Source organism: Drosophila simulans, chromosome 3R, assembly GCF_016746395.2.
Source record: "Drosophila simulans strain w501 chromosome 3R, Prin_Dsim_3.1, whole genome shotgun sequence".
NCBI classification, from domain to species: Eukaryota; Metazoa; Arthropoda; class Insecta; order Diptera; family Drosophilidae; genus Drosophila; species Drosophila simulans.
Genome location: NC_052523.2, coordinates 13754119 through 13768414, shown reverse-complemented (window position 1 = coordinate 13768414; position 14296 = coordinate 13754119). Strand labels below are relative to the sequence as shown.

Genomic DNA, 14296 nt, shown 5'->3' with positions numbered 1-14296 from the left:
ATGCGAACGTGAAATTCATTTCATTCATTCGGAATTCAAACCATTTTTGTGGAATATATATGGGCGAAAAAATAAGAAAAAATTTAAAAATGGTTCACACATACATTCATACATTTTTTTATTCATACATTTAAAAAAGATCACGAAATTTACCGAAAATCCTGTTTGTATGCCACAAAATATAGTGTTTCGAACTCGAAATTCGGACGCCAAGAAGTATGCAATGATTTTGATAGTAGATAGTATCTACTAGATACTTAGCTTTAGTATCTTATACGTTTTGTATATTACGATCAAGAAATTAACGGTGAAAACTAGCACATGCACATAATTTTGATAGTTGAAAACGGAAATATTGAATGAAAATGAAATCCCCTTATCTGGGCAACACTAGAACATCTGGGACAGTTTCGCCAGATCCAAGAGGGAATAAAATGGCTTCTGTTTGGACTCCCGCTCGTGACTCTTGACCGGAATGTCCTGAAGTAAATTTGGCTCCCTGCTCGCCCGACATTGGTCCAGCACCCGTTCAAACTCTGCCAGTGCGAAATCTTGAGTGGATGACGCTCTCTTCGGATCAATGCTCTCCAGTATGGCCTCCCACTGGGCCCGCTGCGGCTTGATGACTATCCCTGCACCCTTGTCGGCTGCATTAATGGTGGCCACTGCTGCACCGGCTCCTTCAATCATGGCCAGCACCAGACAGCCCACCAGTGCACTGTTGGCCATGGCCCGAATGCCATTGCGGGCTGCCAATATCCCACCAGTGGCCGCTCCACTGAGTATCGAGTTCCAGGCATCCTCCCGCTGGCGATAGTGGACCAGGGCGCAGTCCACTGTGCTGAAAGTGGCACCCCAAACGGCAAAGCTGCCGGCAATGCACGGCGTTCTCATCTTCACCAAATCAATGCCCCCGTAAACTCTGCGCTGCAATCCGGACGGAGCGTTACGGAAACCCTTGAGGAACTCGAACAGCGAACCACCGATGGTGCCCATCATGAAGGCACATCCGCAATCCTCCACAATCCTAATGGGACACGGCTGGCGATTGTACTCCATGGCTGCGATCTGACTTACTAAATCAAAACCCTTGGGTATACTAATATTCTTCAAGTGGCTTCAAATCAAAAACTTGTGTTTTGGAAATAGACTTTTGAGTAAACATAATACGAAGTGTTTGTGATGCTGACGTTTGCGGCCTTTCTATTTTTTATGATCTTAAATTTGTATTTGAAACAATGGATTAAACTTTAAAATTAAATATTTTTTATTTAACTATTGAAATGTTTTTCGAAATCCAGCCCAGTCTTAATCTTTAAATAAATAGTTTTTTCTTAATAGCCACATTAGTATTTCGGGTTATATATTCAGTTATCGAAGTATTTGCGGAACTCCTGGCAACCAGCCCAGTTTTCCTCCCAACCGGGAGTCAGTTTCTTGGCATGCTCATACCAACGTGCCACATTGGCATACCGCTTGAAATCGAAGCCAGCCACATCGAATGTGGAAACGCTGGCCAGGAAGGCAATATCCGCCAGGCTATAATCCTCTCCGGCGCTGTAGGTCTGCCCCTCCAGGAAAGTGTTCAGGAACTCGAAGGCCACCTCGATCTTCTTGTAGCTCTCCTCATTGGCGGGCTTCTTTAGGAAAATCTGCGGATAATAGTACTCGGAGAAGCTCTTGTACAGCGTACCCATGTCGAAGTACAGGCGCTGATTGATCAACGCCTGCTTTTGCACATCCTTGGGGAAGAGCTTGTCGTCCTTGCCGTACTTCTCCACCAGATAGACCATAATCGCCCGCGACTCCCACAGAGCGAATCCATGGTCGTGCAGCGTGGGGATCGTGTGCTGCGGATTGATCTTTAGGTATTCCGGCGTGAATTGCTCCCCAGCTCGGGTGTTGATAATGGTCTTCTTATCGAACTCCACACCCAGTGCCTTGGCTGTCATCAGAACAGAGCGGCAGGGAGCAGATCCGGGTCTATAGTATAAATCCATCTTACGCTATCTCACTTTCTGAAGGGATCTCTGCAAAAAAAAGAAATGGCAATTCATCAAGTTCAAATGCCGTCACAGTTGATAAATTTAAAACAGCTAATCACTTTCTCACTGATGGCGCTCACTGAACTTGGTTACGCAATCTCTATAATAAATTCAGCAAAAATTAACAATAGTATATATACATACCTACGTGGTAATCAAATATACTCGGTTGCTCTGCTGGAGTCGAAGCGCGACAAACAACTGAAAAATGCTCTGCGATTTAGCCGTGTTTTATACGCACAAGCTAACAAACAGAAGATAACGTAGAATATTTCGTGGGCTGATGGATCAATTAGGTACAGGTGATAATTGACAGTAATACGAAATACTGGGCACAAGAGAAACTTCTGGAAGAGCGGAGCTGCATCACTAATACCAATTTCATTTCGTTTAGTTTGCCGTTGAACTAAACTTTACGTAAATCATAAATTAGCGTACAGGTGTTTGCCCAAAATTACATTTTTTGACTTTAATTGTTTTGGCTATCGGCAAAATCACGGCAGCTGGCATTTCAGCAAACCGACACGTAGCATTATCTTATCGCTATCAGAATGTTTGGAGCAGAGGATCCTCTGCCTTATCGCTGTCCAAAAGCCAACAACAACGCTTCGTTTATTATACTCTTGGAGTCATTTCACAATGTCTCACTCTTTATTCAAACAGGCCGATACAGATTAGATTATTTATTACAGCCCCGTCATTGTTTGTTCAAAATCGCACCCAGATACAATTTCTTGTAGTACTCGCAGCCCTCCCAGTTCTCCTCCCAGCCGGGTATCACTTTCTTGGCATTCTCGTACCACCTGACCACTTCCGGATATTTACCGAAATCATATTCCGATATTTCAAAAGTGGAAACGGTGGCCAGGAGCGCAAAATCGGCCAGAGTCAACTTGTTGAGGGCGGCGTACTGCTGACCCTTCAACAGAGTATTGAACATAGCGAAGGCATCATCGATCTTCTTGAGGTTCTCGGGATCAGCCGGCTTCTTGACATCCTCGAACAACTGGGGATAGTAGTAGTACACATAGCTCTGGTACAGAGTACTCAAATCGAAGAACAGGCGCTGATTGATCACGGCCCTCTGCTGGGGATCCTTGGGATACAGGGAGCCATCCTTGTCGTACTTCTCGCCCAGATAAATCAGTATAGCCCTCGACTCCCACAGGGCGAATCCGTTGTCCACCAGCGTGGGAATCGTATGCTGAGGATTGATCTTCACAAACTCCGGCTTCAGATGCTCGCCGGCATCCAGATCCACCTGCTTCTTGTTCAGCTGCAATCCCAGGGCACGGGCCGTCATCAGGATGGAACGGCAAGGTGCCGAGTAGAGCATATAGTAGAAATCCAACATGATTACTCGCTGAGCTGTAAAATCGTACTGCATTAGTTTACATCAAATTGTCCTTATATACTGTTTTTCCCTTCAACGATTTCTAGATTAGACTTAACGAGACAGCTTTCATTCGAATGAAAGTTTACCCCGCAATAAAGATTGTTTGTATAATTCTATCAAATTGCATTGGATATTTTTCGTAGAATATCGTGAATTACGTGAAATATCAACTGTTCGCCGCACTAATGTTTATGTTGCAGGTCGTATTTTGTTTTTAATACTAAAGTCTGTTAATGGTGGATCAAAGCACAAAAAATAATTGAGAAAACATGGTTGTAATGCACATTACAATTTTCTATGTAATAAATGATTACAGCCATATTAATAAAAGCTTATTTAGTTAGTTAAACGTTCTCTAAGAAAAATAACATAAATATCATACAAACTGGCTTTTTATTAAAAATTGTGGCCATAATATGTAAAATATCTCGAGATTTGCTTCTTTTTAAGTGAATAATTTAACTTGGTAATTTTCCACTTTGTTATCTATCGTTAAAAGCTTTTTGCAGAGCAAGAAATTACAATAACAACGTTTGTGATGAAATTTTCAGAACCAAAACAAAATTCCCAATCTATTTCACCAATGAATTTAAGTCTGGTAATTTTCCACTTTTTCCTTACAGATTTTCAAGCTTCTTTATTTGAGGCCTCCGGCTGTATCCCTTCACTGAATAAAACTGACGAGCATCGCGAAAATATTCCAGCTTTTATATTCTTTTTTTGTTTGCCTCTCGATTCGGAGAGATTCAATTTAGCAAACTCTTTTCAAATCACCCCTGGCATCGAAAGAGAAAATAACAATCCTCAAGAGCCCACTTATTCAATTGCAGTCCCCTATCCACAATATCCACTATCCACTATCCACTATCCACATACACATAGCAATATATGGAAATGTACACCCATTTGAAAACAAACTAATTTGTATTTTGTGCATTCAAAAAAACGAACACTTATTTATTGTCTTTGTAGACAGGCGAATTTGGAATTGTTGTTTGTGAACGTGAATATAAATACTACATCATATGTACGGGTATTAAAACGTGAATATCAGGCTTATTCGAAGTACTTCTTGAACTCCAGGCATCCGGCCCAGTTCTCCTCCCATCCGGGAGTCACCTTCTTGGCGTTCTCGTACCACTTGTTCACATTGGCGTACTTGCTGATCTCGAATCCGGCCACCTCGAACGTGGACACGGATGCCACCAGGGCAATGTCGGCCACGGTGAGGGAGTCACCGGCGGCGTACTCCTGTCCCTCCAGGAAGGTGTTCAGGAACTCGAAGGCGGACTCGATCTTCTTGAAGGCCTCGGGATCGGCGGGCGCCTTGGCGAACACCTGTGGGTAGTAGTAGTTGGCGAAGCTCTGGTACAGCGTTCCCATGTCGAAGTACAGGCGCTGGTTGATCACGGCGCGCTTCTTGGGGCACTTGGGGTACAGCGAGTCGGTCTTGCCGTACTTCTCCACCAGGTACACCTGGATGGCGCGGGACTCCCACAGCGCGAATCCGTTGTCCACCAGCGTGGGAATGGTGTGCTGGGGATTGATCTTCAAGAACTCGGGCTTCAGGTGCTCACCGGCCTGCAGGTTGAGCAGCTTCTTGTTCAGCTCGACGCCCACGGCCTTGGCGGTCATGATCACGGAGCGGCAGGGGGAGGAGCCGGGCAGGTAGTAGAAGTCAGCCATTTTACTGAAGGAGAAAAAGTTCGAAAAAGAGGTTAGTTACATGTTAAGAGTATTATCTCTGCTAATTTATAACCAACGGTTATTTAAAAGCTCAAGGCATTCATTTGTATTTCTAAATTGGGCTTTAAATGGAAGAAGAATCAAGTTGAAAAGGAACTGGAAACAATTGTTAGTCCGCCATATTTGATTGGAGTGAACAAATCTCCAACTTCTTTTCACATTTAGATGTGAGCACCAAACTTTTTCAAGCATATCCACAAGCGTCGCATTCATATTTAAATTAACAATCTCCCTCCTCTTGAGACTCAAATTGCTTCTGTATTGTACACATTATCCATATGGCATGCAAACAGAATAGATCTAGATGCTAGAAAGATATGCCACAATTAGACGCGCTCTATAATTACGAGTTCAGGCAAAAGCGGACTTTAATTGGGCCGCCACAACAGAAGTTCACTTGGCTATGATGTCATATCTGGGCCATAAATTCGTTCAAATGTTGGTAATTTTCCATGCTGCCTCCTTGCTGACAATATTTCCTTTTTTTTGACCAAACACAGGCACACAATCACAAAACACAATATACATATGTATAGAAATTGCTGTGGGGAACTTACATTTTTTTCTTCTGTTGTGAATCTCGCGATGTACACTGTACCAAATGAGAAGTAGCACTGAACGGCATTCGAAGAGCGAACCCACTTTTATAGGAGTCCGGCTGTGGTCGCCACAATGCCGGCAAACAAGAGTTGTAGCTTGAAGCGCCCCGAGGGGCGTGGCAGGGTGGGGAGAGAGGAACAGAGAGAGAGAGGGGGCTGCTAGTTGTTTTCGTGCCTGGGTTTTTTTTTGTCTTTTATTATTTTCTGACTTGCCTACACATACCCACTAATGGCGGGCAAAAATGTGACGTTAGCGGCGTGATTAATACACTGTTGTGTGGCCATGGGTGTGTGGAGACGATTGCCAGTGTGTATGTGTGTGTGTGTGCTCTGGAGGAGGTTGCACTCCACCCGTTCTCTCAAACATATCCACCATACCCCCGCAAAAGAAAGCTGCAACTTTCTAATGATCCTCCATTGGAACGAAGCCTTTTTTTACTCGCTTAAGAACAAATTTTGTTACATTTCTTTATAATTTATGATGTTAACAAACAGATAACAAAGAAGATACAATCTAGCAGTACAGTTATTATTCAGCTTAAAGATCGTAGGGTATTTACACTTCGACTTGCTAAAGTTGGCAAACACATGCGCAGTGCACTCGATTTGCTTGAAACACATTTTTGCATTTCTAATGAACATCTGCGCGCCTGAAAATAAATTCTTCTTTTAAAATGCAAAAAATAAGTACAAACATACAAACAGGCAAACAGAAAGCAGATAAGAATTTTCAGGCCGGCCGGCAAACATTGATATCAGGCAAACATACATATATGTAGCAACAGTTGTTGAGTATTTCCAACACACAAACAAATCGCGATACATACAGTACTAATAAGACCATAAAAATATAACCTTTTTTCGAATTATTCAATACATGTTGACTCATATTAATAATCTTAATGGGTAAACCCACGTTTTGGTAGACAGATAGTAGTAGAATAAATTATGAGTCAAAGGAACATGCAAATTCGAAATTACTGGTACACATTTTTGATGGGCTTAGTCCATATATCGATCGAGTTCTATTGTTTGTGTTTGTTTGAACGGCCTTGGGTTGTAATAAGTAATTGCTGTGAACATGTTACATGAAAAGGAATACTAGACATTCATTTCTTGGAAGTATTTGATACTATCGAAGGCGTACCACTTGAATATACCTGCTTTTATTCGCTGGGGGTATTTCATTTCCCCAAAACAAATTCTTTTTTATCAGTTTCACAATTCGCAATACCAACTATCAGCATGACCGGGCAAAAAAATTCAATAACAAGTAGGAAAAAATGAAAAGAGCATTTTCGTGGGCGACACGTCAAACAAATTGCGCTCTTAACGTCGAGAACAATCCACAAAACGCTTGTGAAATCAAAAATTCCGAACCCCCCAAGTTCGAAATCTCCGAGAGTTACTCATTTGAACATAATGCTGAAATCCAGCTGAATCATGGGAAACACGAGATCGTAAACACAATAAGTTCGCCAATAACTGGTTGGGTTAATTCACCAAAAAGCCGGCCCAAAAGGTAGCGTAAAAAGTAGAGAAAGGTCACTGTGTTTGCCACTGCAGATCAAGAGAACCAGTTGGACCGCATTGCCAAGTGTGCGTCACAGGGCAACAAACAGAAAATAAAGTGGGAAGCGCCAACTATTTGAAGAGCAAAGCCAAAGAGAATGGACAGGTCGAAGAGCCCCACTGATCTCTTAGCTCCACATCATCGCGTTCTTCTGCCGGTCTCCCATATAAGCGCATATAGCCCATATACATATGCAGATATACTTTCTCGATTCCGTTTGCCGGTGGTAATTCGCGTTGTGTACAGCTGCGCTGATCTTGTTTCTCCGATCTCCGCTTTAGAATACATATTATATCATAAAACTGAATACGTTCAAGTTTAAATTGATGTAAAAAAAAAGTAATAAAGCATATTAAATTTATGGAGCACTGTTCTGTGTCTACACAGGCTTACTCCCACAAGCCGTCATATTTTGGTACTTTTTTCATATTATTGGCCAAATTCTATCCTAATGCCAACAACAAATGTGGAACATTTTTCTTGTTCTCCCACTTGTTCTCTCTTGTTCTTATTGAAGTTTGATTTTTAAGTCTCTTTATATGTTCATCTCTTAAAAACATTCGTATTTATTTGATCATTGGTGTCTTTTCGCTTTCATTATTCGTTATCATTTCAATTGGCATAGATAACGCAAGCAATTTATGAATGCTCTCACTGAAAGGTGCGAAATGAAATATAGTTGATTTGATTTTGGTACGCACAGTGGGTTTGGAGAACTCCATTGAACATCACACACCAAATTTTATTTCAGAAAAATAACAGATTAAGATACAATGGAAAAGTTAGAGAGCAGGTGTGAGTGTTTTTTTGTGTTATTGTGTTCTGACCAAATAATATTTTTTGAATCTTTGCCAACTCAAATTTGTTGATTACAATTGCTAGGGTTGCTACAAAATTAGGCTTGTTTATATTTTATTATTTACTACAATATTACAATTCATATAGAACAACTTTAAGCTTTTTTATTACAAACCCTTTTGTTTGCTGCCTATAGTGTATGGTACCTATTTTGTGACTCATGTTTTTTTTATTTATTTAAATCGCTCCATTTCCCTTACGATATCCATCTAATTTTTTTAATTTTTAATTTATTTGTGCTTTATCCCTTATATATATATGTACATTTCATTAAAGCTAATGGTATAATTAGGTATTTACAGTGTTTAGCTAAGGCTTTCATCTGAAATATTTATTAATTATGTCTAGTTGACCTGTTTTTAGTTTTTTGTATAACAATATTTATTATTTATTAAGGAAAACAAGGGAGAAGAAAAACCTTAATTGACTTACAACTAACTTAAAAAACTAAGACTTGAAACAAAAGATTGTTAATATTGTATTTTTTGTTGAACTTTTTGTACACCTACTTTTATATGTAGGTACTTAGTGTTTGTGTAATAAGGTAAGTTCATTATTAATTTTAACAGCTTGTTTTGGCATATTTGAAGTTTTTTGATATGAGTTTGAGCACATCTACCCCAAACAGGTGACCCATACATTAATATTGGATTAAAAATTGTTTTAAAAATTATGATCTTATTGGATATTGATAATTTAGATTTACGATTTATTAGAGGGTACAGTGTGCAAATAATTTTATTAACTTTCATAATTGTGTTGTTGATGTGGTATTTAAATGTTAGTTTTTTATCAAAAATTATACCCAAATATCGAATGTTGTCAACCCATTGTATTGGAGAGTCTAGTATTCGCAACTGTCTATCAGGAAGATAACGAGGTTTCCTTCTTTTTGTAAAAAATATAGCATTCGTTTTATTAGGGTTAATTTTAATTTTCCATTTTTTGTAATATATGTCTAATTCATTTAAGTAACTCTGCATGGATTGATTTATCTCGCTGTACGAGAAACCAGCACTGTAGACAGCGGCGTCGTCAGCAAACAGTGAAAGTACACAGTTTGTAGCTTGTGGAATATCGTGTGTAAAAATATTAAACAATGTAGGTCCTAAGACAGAACCCTGTGGCACACCTGCATTTAAAATTCGTCTAGCAGATTGACTACTGTCCAAATTAACGCTAAAGTATCGATGTGTCAAAAAATTTTGAACTATTTTAATGAGGTATATGGGAGTTCCAATCATCTTTAGTTTGTGCAACAGTCCGTCATGCCATACAGTATCAAATGCAGCCTCAATATCAAGTGTAACCAGCCCTACAGATTGTTTGGATTGGATACTTTCTTTAATATAATTTCTTAGTTTTAAGGTCGGCAGTATGGTATTTAGACCATTTCTAAAACCATACTGTACCGTTGGTAGTGTGTTGTGTATGTCCAAAAATTTCACCAATCTCAATTTAATTAATTTTTCCAGAATCTTGGACAATCCGCTTAATAGGCTTATTGGTCGGTAGCTTTCAGGGTTATCAGGAGGTTTTCCTGGTTTGAGAATTGGAACTATATCCATCTAATCATACAAAGCAATAAGCTCGAACAGAAGTATACACATTATGCACCTGAAATTATCATTAGCGCTTCCTTGGCACCCCCTCTATTAGTCATAATGTGTACATACCTTTAAACCAAAAAGAGCAAGAGTTTGAAAAAGTTTATTCTAACCATGACTTGCATTTATTCCGAATGCCTGACAAACAATCCACGCAAACATAAGCAAATGGGTGGAGATAATTTCGCTATAAAAGAAATGAGGTTTACTGAGAATTGTCAGTCGTAGTTCTCCACTCAGCAGGTTAACAACCAGTTTGGAATACCCATCAACATGGACTTTTACTACATGCCAGGTGGCGGAGGATGCCGCACCGTGATCATGGTGGCCAAGGCTCTTGGTCTGGAGCTGAACAAGAAGCTACTGAACACCATGGAGGGTGAACAATTGAAGCCGGAGTTCGTCAAGCTCAATCCCCAGCACACCATTCCCACGCTGGTGGACAACGGATTCTCCATCTGGGAGTCCCGTGCCATCGCCGTCTATCTGGTGGAGAAGTACGGCAAGGATGAGTACCTGTTGCCCAAGGATCCCAAGAAGCGTGCCGTGGTCAACCAGCGTCTGTACTTCGATATGGGAACACTGTACGAAAGCTTTGCCAAGTACTACTATCCAATTTTCCGCACTGGAAAGCCCGGATCGGATGAGGATTTGAAGGGAATCGAAACCGCCTTCGGATTCCTCGACACCTTCCTGGAGGGCCAGGAGTATGTGGCTGGCGACCAGCTCACCGTGGCGGACATTGCCATCCTGTCCACTGTCTCCACGTTCGAAGTCAGTGAGTTCGACTTCAGCAAGTACTCCAATGTCTCCAGGTGGTACGAAAATGCCAAGAAGGTGACTCCAGGATGGGATGAGAACTGGGAGGGGCTCATGGCGATGAAGGCGTTGTTTGAAGCCCGTAAATTGGCTGCCAAGTGATCGGTATCACAACTACCTATTGTTTATTTATGAAACTGTTGAATTAAACGAAATAAATTAAGTTCAGAGTAATGAGATATATAATATGTTAAGGAGAGAAGCACACATTTTGTCGCGGCATATAAAATATCAATAACCAGAAGAGAATAATATAAGAGAATATATATGTACACATATGTATGTCACAATGATTCCCTGAAATTCTATAATCTGATATTACAGAGAGCACAAACACGAGTAATTCGAACAGTTTGCACAAACACATACATATGTAGAACAGAGAAAGCAAATATATTCTGTGGGCGCGCTCTTTTCTATAGAAAACACAAACATGTGTGCGAGCATAGCTTTATAAGCAGAAGCTCTTGGGGGTCCCAGGCAGTTATTTCCTTTCTCCCAAACGGGCAAGTCGAATCGATCGCACCTTCCGACATGGACCTATACTATCTGCCCTTGGTCGGCGCTTGCCGCTCCGTTCTGATGGTGGGCAAGGCCCTGGGTCTGGAATTCAACAAGAAGATAATCAATACGCTGGAGGGGGAGCAAATGAATCCGGATTTCATCAAGATCAACCCGCAGCATTCGATTCCCACGCTGGTGGACAATGGTTTCACCATTTGGGAATCGCGTGCCATTCTCGTTTACCTGGTGGAAAAGTACGGAAAGGATGACGCGCTGTACCCCAAGGACATTCAGAAGCAGGCGGTGATCAATCAACGCCTTTACTTCGACATGGCGTTGATGTATCCCACCCTGGCCAACTACTACTACAAAGCAATAACCAGCGGTCAGTTTGGCAGCGAGGAGGACTACAAAAAGGTCCAGGAGACTTTCGATTTTCTGAACACATTCCTGGAGGGTCAGGACTACGTGGCTGGGGACCAGTATACCGTGGCCGACATTGCCATTCTCGCCAATGTCTCCAATTTCGATGTTATGGGTTTCGATATCAGCAAATATCCGAATGTGGCCAGATGGTACGACCATGTCAAGAAGATTACCCCTGGATGGGAAGAAAACTGGGCGGGAGCTCTGGATGTGAAGAGGAAGGTCGAGGAGAAACGGAATGCTGCCAAATAATTCATTTATTAAGATTTTATTATACATAAATATGTTTATGCTCACATACCCATAGTTGCCACAGATATTGAATAAAGTGAGAAGACTGCCTAAAATCTGTTTTTAAAGCGAATTTGTTGCTATGTGCCAAAGCACTCAAACTAATGGCAATGATTGCATTATCAGAGAGCAATGATTAGAGGTTATTAAACTTTGGCCGAGTATTTATAGAACACCAGGTATTGTTTTTGATTTGACGCTCAACAATTCTGCATATGATTAACAAATTACGATGACGAGTTGTTTCCCCGTCATATGGGAGAAACCATAATCGATCAAATCAGGGAGATATGTAGTACATTTCCCAATTTCGCTATATAAGTGAGAACCATTGCTGGTCCCAATCAGTTCTGCTCTTCTGCTCCAGCGGATAGGTCAACGTAAGCACCCCAGCAACATGGATTTCTACTACTCCCCTCGAAGCAGTGGATCCCGCACCATTATCATGGTTGCCAAGGCTCTTGGACTCGAACTGAACAAAAAGCAGCTGCGTATCACGGAAGGGGAACACCTCAAGCCCGAATTCCTTAAGCTCAATCCCCAGCACACCATTCCCACGCTGGTGGACAATGGATTCGCCATCTGGGAGTCGCGTGCCATCGCCGTCTATCTGGTGGAGAAGTACGGCAAGGACGACTCCCTTTTTCCCAATGATCCGCAGAAACGCGCATTGATCAATCAGCGATTGTACTTCGATATGGGCACCCTGCATGACTCCTTCATGAAGTACTATTACCCCTTCATCCGTACTGGTCAGCTTGGAAATGTCGAGAATTATAAGAAGATCGAAGCTGCCTTTGAATTCCTAGACATTTTCCTGGAGGGCCAGGACTACGTAGCTGGTAGCCAGCTAACTGTGGCCGACATCGCCATCCTCTCCAGCGTTTCCACTTTCGAAGTGGTTGAGTTTGACATCAGCAAGTATCCAAATGTGGCACGTTGGTACGCCAATGCCAAAAAGATCACTCCAGGATGGGATGAAAACTGGAAGGGTCTGCTACAAATGAAAACAATGTACGAAGCCCAAAAGGCCTCATTGAAGTAATTACTGTTTTTAATATATGAAAAAAACTTTTGTTTATGTTTAATACTTAAAATATTAAATGGCATATGGTGCTATATCAAACTATAAAAGGAGCAATTAAAAAGAAAATACACATGCCATAGTTATCATCTCACACTTATCTCGATACACTCGATGGTCTCGAATTCGACATCGAAATTCCAATGTGGCCAAGTCGTACAATAATGCATATACCTGGTTAAAGAATCAACTGTTAAAGTTAATAAGACCGTAGCCAAATTCCCAATTCCCTTAAAATAGATAATATAAAAAATTTTTAAATATGATAAAAATGTTCATTAAATGTTTTATTGTAAAGCAGCTGTGTAGTTCTGTGACTATCGGTCACACTGAAAATAAGCGTAGAGGGACAGGTAATTTCACCACCACATTCAATCGCCTAAGTGTTGGGGCTTTAAGCACGCCAAAGAAACGTCGAGCAAACAATTATAATCAAATGGGGCTATACATACGTGGGTTATCTCTCAGTTGTTTTGATATAAAAAGGGAGGCCATCCATTATACCAATCAGTTCTGGTCTTGCCCTCCATCGAACAACACTCAAATAACCGAAATGGATTTCTATTACTCGCCCCGTGGAAGTGGATGTCGCACCGTGATCATGGTGGCCAAGGCTCTCGGCCTGGAGCTGAACAAAAAGCTAGTGAACACCTTGGAAAGTGAACAGTTGAAGCCCGAGTTCGTGAAGCTCAATCCCCAGCACACCATTCCCACGCTGGTGGACAACGGGTTCTCCATCTGGGAGTCCCGTGCCATCGCCGTTTATCTGATCGAGCAGTACGCCAAGGACGACACTCTCTTCCCCAAGGATCCCAAGAAGCAGGCTCTAGTCAACCAACGCCTGTACTTCGACATGGGAACTCTGTATGACAGCTTCGCCAAATACTACTATCCCCTTTTCCGCACTGGAAAGTCCGGATCGGATGAGGACTTTAAGAAGATCGAGAGCTCCTTCGAGTATCTGAATATCTTCCTGGAGGGCCAGAACTACGTGGCCGGTGACCACCTCACCGTGGCCGATATTGCCATCCTCTCCAGCGTTTCAACTTTCGATATCTTTGATTTCGACCTCACCAAGTACCCGAATGTGGCCAGGTGGTATGCCAATGCCAAGAAGGTGACTCCCGGATGGGAAGAGAACTGGAATGGTCTCTTGGAACTGAAGGCAGTATTTGAAGCTCGTCTGGCGGCGGCGAAGCAATAAAAATTTAAATCATTCTATTTATTTTATAGCAAAATATATACAAACGTCTTCCTTACCCAAGCTTTACTTCCAAAATATATTATTTCAATCAACTATTAAATTTCAAATTGATGTCTTTTAAAAAACTGGGTACAGTTTGCTTAG

General features: G+C 41.5%; 5 protein-coding genes and 1 pseudogene across 5 annotated transcripts; 3 read left to right on the top strand and 3 right to left on the bottom strand.

Annotated features, from left to right (window-relative positions):
- Positions 1-88: 88 nt before the first annotated feature.
- LOC6728388 (probable mitochondrial import inner membrane translocase subunit Tim17 3) lies at positions 89-1103 on the bottom strand. The gene has a single exon (XM_002103700.4). It carries the CDS (start codon positions 1057-1059, stop codon positions 391-393), a length of 669 nt encoding a protein of 222 aa, XP_002103736.1. The 5' UTR covers positions 1060-1103; the 3' UTR covers positions 89-390.
- Positions 1104-1176: 73 nt separating this feature from the next.
- LOC6728387 lies at positions 1177-4215 on the bottom strand (annotated as a pseudogene).
- A 147-nt stretch (positions 4216-4362) lies between these two features.
- On the bottom strand, positions 4363-5893 carry LOC6728385 (glutathione S-transferase 1-1-like). Its single transcript, XM_016176848.2, has 2 exons — positions 5745-5893; positions 4363-5131 (listed from the first exon to the last, which is right to left on the bottom strand). The coding sequence occupies exons 1-2, from the start codon at positions 5810-5812 to the stop codon at positions 4498-4500; spliced, it is 702 nt and encodes a 233-aa protein (XP_016034993.2). The 5' UTR covers positions 5813-5893; the 3' UTR covers positions 4363-4497.
- A 4131-nt stretch (positions 5894-10024) lies between these two features.
- LOC6728383 (glutathione S-transferase D2) lies at positions 10025-11920 on the top strand. Its single transcript, XM_044923316.1, has one exon. The coding sequence runs from the start codon at positions 10098-10100 to the stop codon at positions 10743-10745; it is 648 nt and encodes a 215-aa protein (XP_044779251.1). The 5' UTR covers positions 10025-10097; the 3' UTR covers positions 10746-11920.
- Positions 11178-11920, top strand: LOC123327290 (inactive glutathione S-transferase D3). Its single transcript, XM_044923315.1, has one exon. It carries the CDS (start codon positions 11178-11180, stop codon positions 11823-11825), a length of 648 nt encoding a protein of 215 aa, XP_044779250.1. The 3' UTR covers positions 11826-11920.
- Positions 11921-12201: 281 nt separating this feature from the next.
- Positions 12202-14244, top strand: LOC6728381. The gene is made up of 2 exons (XM_016175172.3): positions 12202-12878; positions 13435-14244. Exons 1-2 carry the CDS (start codon positions 12262-12264, stop codon positions 14150-14152), a joined length of 1335 nt encoding a protein of 444 aa, XP_016034991.1. The 5' UTR covers positions 12202-12261; the 3' UTR covers positions 14153-14244.
- The last annotated feature ends 52 nt before the right edge of the window (positions 14245-14296 follow it).